This window comes from Sinocyclocheilus rhinocerous, unplaced genomic scaffold (assembly GCF_001515625.1).
Source record: "Sinocyclocheilus rhinocerous isolate Xijiao unplaced genomic scaffold, SAMN03320098_v1.1 scaffold1214, whole genome shotgun sequence".
Taxonomy (NCBI): Eukaryota; Metazoa; Chordata; class Actinopteri; order Cypriniformes; family Cyprinidae; genus Sinocyclocheilus; species Sinocyclocheilus rhinocerous.
Genome location: NW_015627891.1, coordinates 415580 through 417944, shown reverse-complemented (window position 1 = coordinate 417944; position 2365 = coordinate 415580). Strand labels below are relative to the sequence as shown.

Genomic DNA, 2365 nt, shown 5'->3' with positions numbered 1-2365 from the left:
ATTTTAATGGAAATTGCACAAATTTTTTTTTAAGAAGGAACTTTTTGATAAATAAAAAGTTCAAAAGAACATAACTTTAGTAACATTATAAATGTCTTTACTGTCACTTTTGATCAGTTTAATACATTTTATAAATGCTAGTGCATGAGGATTTGTAGTTTTTCTGTTTCAATTAAAAGAAGAGGATAGAACCCAAAATGCTATATAATTTAATGGGTTATAGCTACAAGATTTTTTTCAGGCAATGACAGAAGACCACAGGTGTGGTGTTTGCAGTAATGCAGTTTTATTCAGTTTTATTCAGTTTTGCTCTTTTCATGAAAAAAGGAGAAGGAAAATACAAAGAAGATGAGAATGTAACACACAGTGACCATTTGAAAGTAAAATCTCTCCCACATGTACATAGACATCAAACAAATAGATTTTTTGATAAATTATTATTTATTCCTGCAGTGCACAATACTCTTTGGTGTTTTAACCATAACTAAAGTGGAGGCTGATTTCTCCATCAGACCGAAGTGATGCATTCAGTGGTGCTGGTGAGACAAACCCCACAATCACACCGGAGGGCCACTGGATATGTGTAGGACGGCTCCATGTCTGCGGAGCAGTTCGGCAGCTGCACCGTCTCTAATCGAGTTTCATTATAAGTGCACACGCGCTGGTGCGACTCGATGAAGGGCGGGTCCAGGACTGGTTTCTGCAGTGATTGACAGGTGAAGAGAAGGGTGTGTATCAGACTGATGTCATAATGAGGACTTTTCATCTGAGCACTGATTTATTTTTTAGATAGACTGTGCACTTAAGAGCATCTTTAAAGTTTAATATTTAATAATATACTGTAGAATCTTTAATTAAATATGCTAAATAATGTCTCAATGTCTGTTCCAACCCAAATAACATTTACTGAAAGTGAAATGTGTCCCTGAAGGCAATTTTTCTTCAGAAATGAATGTTGTCCTGATCTGACCCTTAAAACTGAATTGACCTAATGTAGTGAGGATGAGGTATATATATTCGGTTATATCTTTGAGTGATAAAAAGTAGTTGATTTCGATGTTAGCACATGAAACATATTTTTTTGTTTTTTCTGAGTGTACGCATAGAAAATAAACCGTCAGTCTCCTTCAGATATGCTCTTATCAATAATAAGAGCAGTAAATAATAATTTTTGTAAAACATTTATTGCAGAAAATCGTCATGAACCAAAAAATACATACACATCCAAAAATATCTCAACCATTTTTCTCTATTTTCTGTTATTTTTTCCTTTTAATTTCCAGCAATCAGCACAAGAGGTTCTCCGCCTTTCTCTTAAGAGCACTAAAGGAAAAGCTGTTTATTTTTATTTATTTTTTTTCATTTTTGGAAAATGATTATTTGGGTCAAAGTGAGTTCTGTTCCCAAAGTGCTTTTAACTGCTCTATGTGTAACATTAAAACACAATCAAAATGTATTTTGCAAATTGAATCTCTCTAATATAATTCTATAATATAATATCTTTGCATTTTTATGAAATTCAATTTGCATTATTATTATCTATTATTTATGCTACTATGTAATATACAGGATCTGGTGGTTTATTATTTCATATATTAGAGAATTATAAAACCCGGTTAAATAATTGCAATGCATTTAAATTAATTTTCACCTTGACATTGTTTATCATATCATTTTGAATAAGTATTGATCACATTGCAGGTGTGCTGCAAAAGCTCTTCTCTCTTTTCATGCGAGTATGTTTTTCATGGGCTGATAACATCAGTCTTACTTCCCAAGTCTCACAGCGTCCCCAGCAGGCATCGGTGGTGATGTGCAGCCCACTGCATCCCGGCTTACGGGCCAGAAAGGAAAATTCTCTGACTGCACAGCCGATGAAACGCTTCAGGTTGAGCACAGAAGCCTCTGTATAAGCTCCACAACACAGCCAAACAGCCAGTGTCACACAGCATAGAGTTACAAGAGACAGTCTAGCACACATACAGAAAGAATGAGAGTTTATGATGAGGTTGTGTGTCTCAGAACAATGATTAAGTGTTAAATGCTCTGTAGGTTACAAAAAATTAAGCAATTACTCTTGATTAATGTAACAAGTGTTTATATTTTGAGTTGTAATGATCTATGAAAACAGGGCTGTTTTTCTTTTACTTAAATAAAGGTCATGTTAAAAGTTTTGTAAAAATTGTGTCATGCCTTCAACATGTACAGTACACTATCAATCAAAAGAGGTCAGCATGATTTTTTATATATTTATTTTATATTATTTTAAAAATTTTTGAAGAAATTTGTATTTTTATTCAGCAAGGATGCATTATATTAATCAAAGTGACAGTAAAGACAATTCTAATCTTTACAAAAGATTTCC

The 2365-nt window shown here is 33.2% G+C and overlaps 1 protein-coding gene across 1 annotated transcript; it reads right to left on the bottom strand.

The window, feature by feature from the left end:
* Nucleotides 1–271: 271 nt before the first annotated feature.
* gphb5 (glycoprotein hormone subunit beta 5) lies at nucleotides 272–1981 on the bottom strand. The gene is made up of 2 exons (XM_016548210.1): nucleotides 1772–1981; nucleotides 272–700 (listed from the first exon to the last, which is right to left on the bottom strand). Exons 1-2 carry the CDS (start codon nucleotides 1979–1981, stop codon nucleotides 509–511), a joined length of 402 nt encoding a protein of 133 aa, XP_016403696.1. The 3' UTR covers nucleotides 272–508.
* Between the last annotated feature and the right edge of the window lie 384 nt (nucleotides 1982–2365).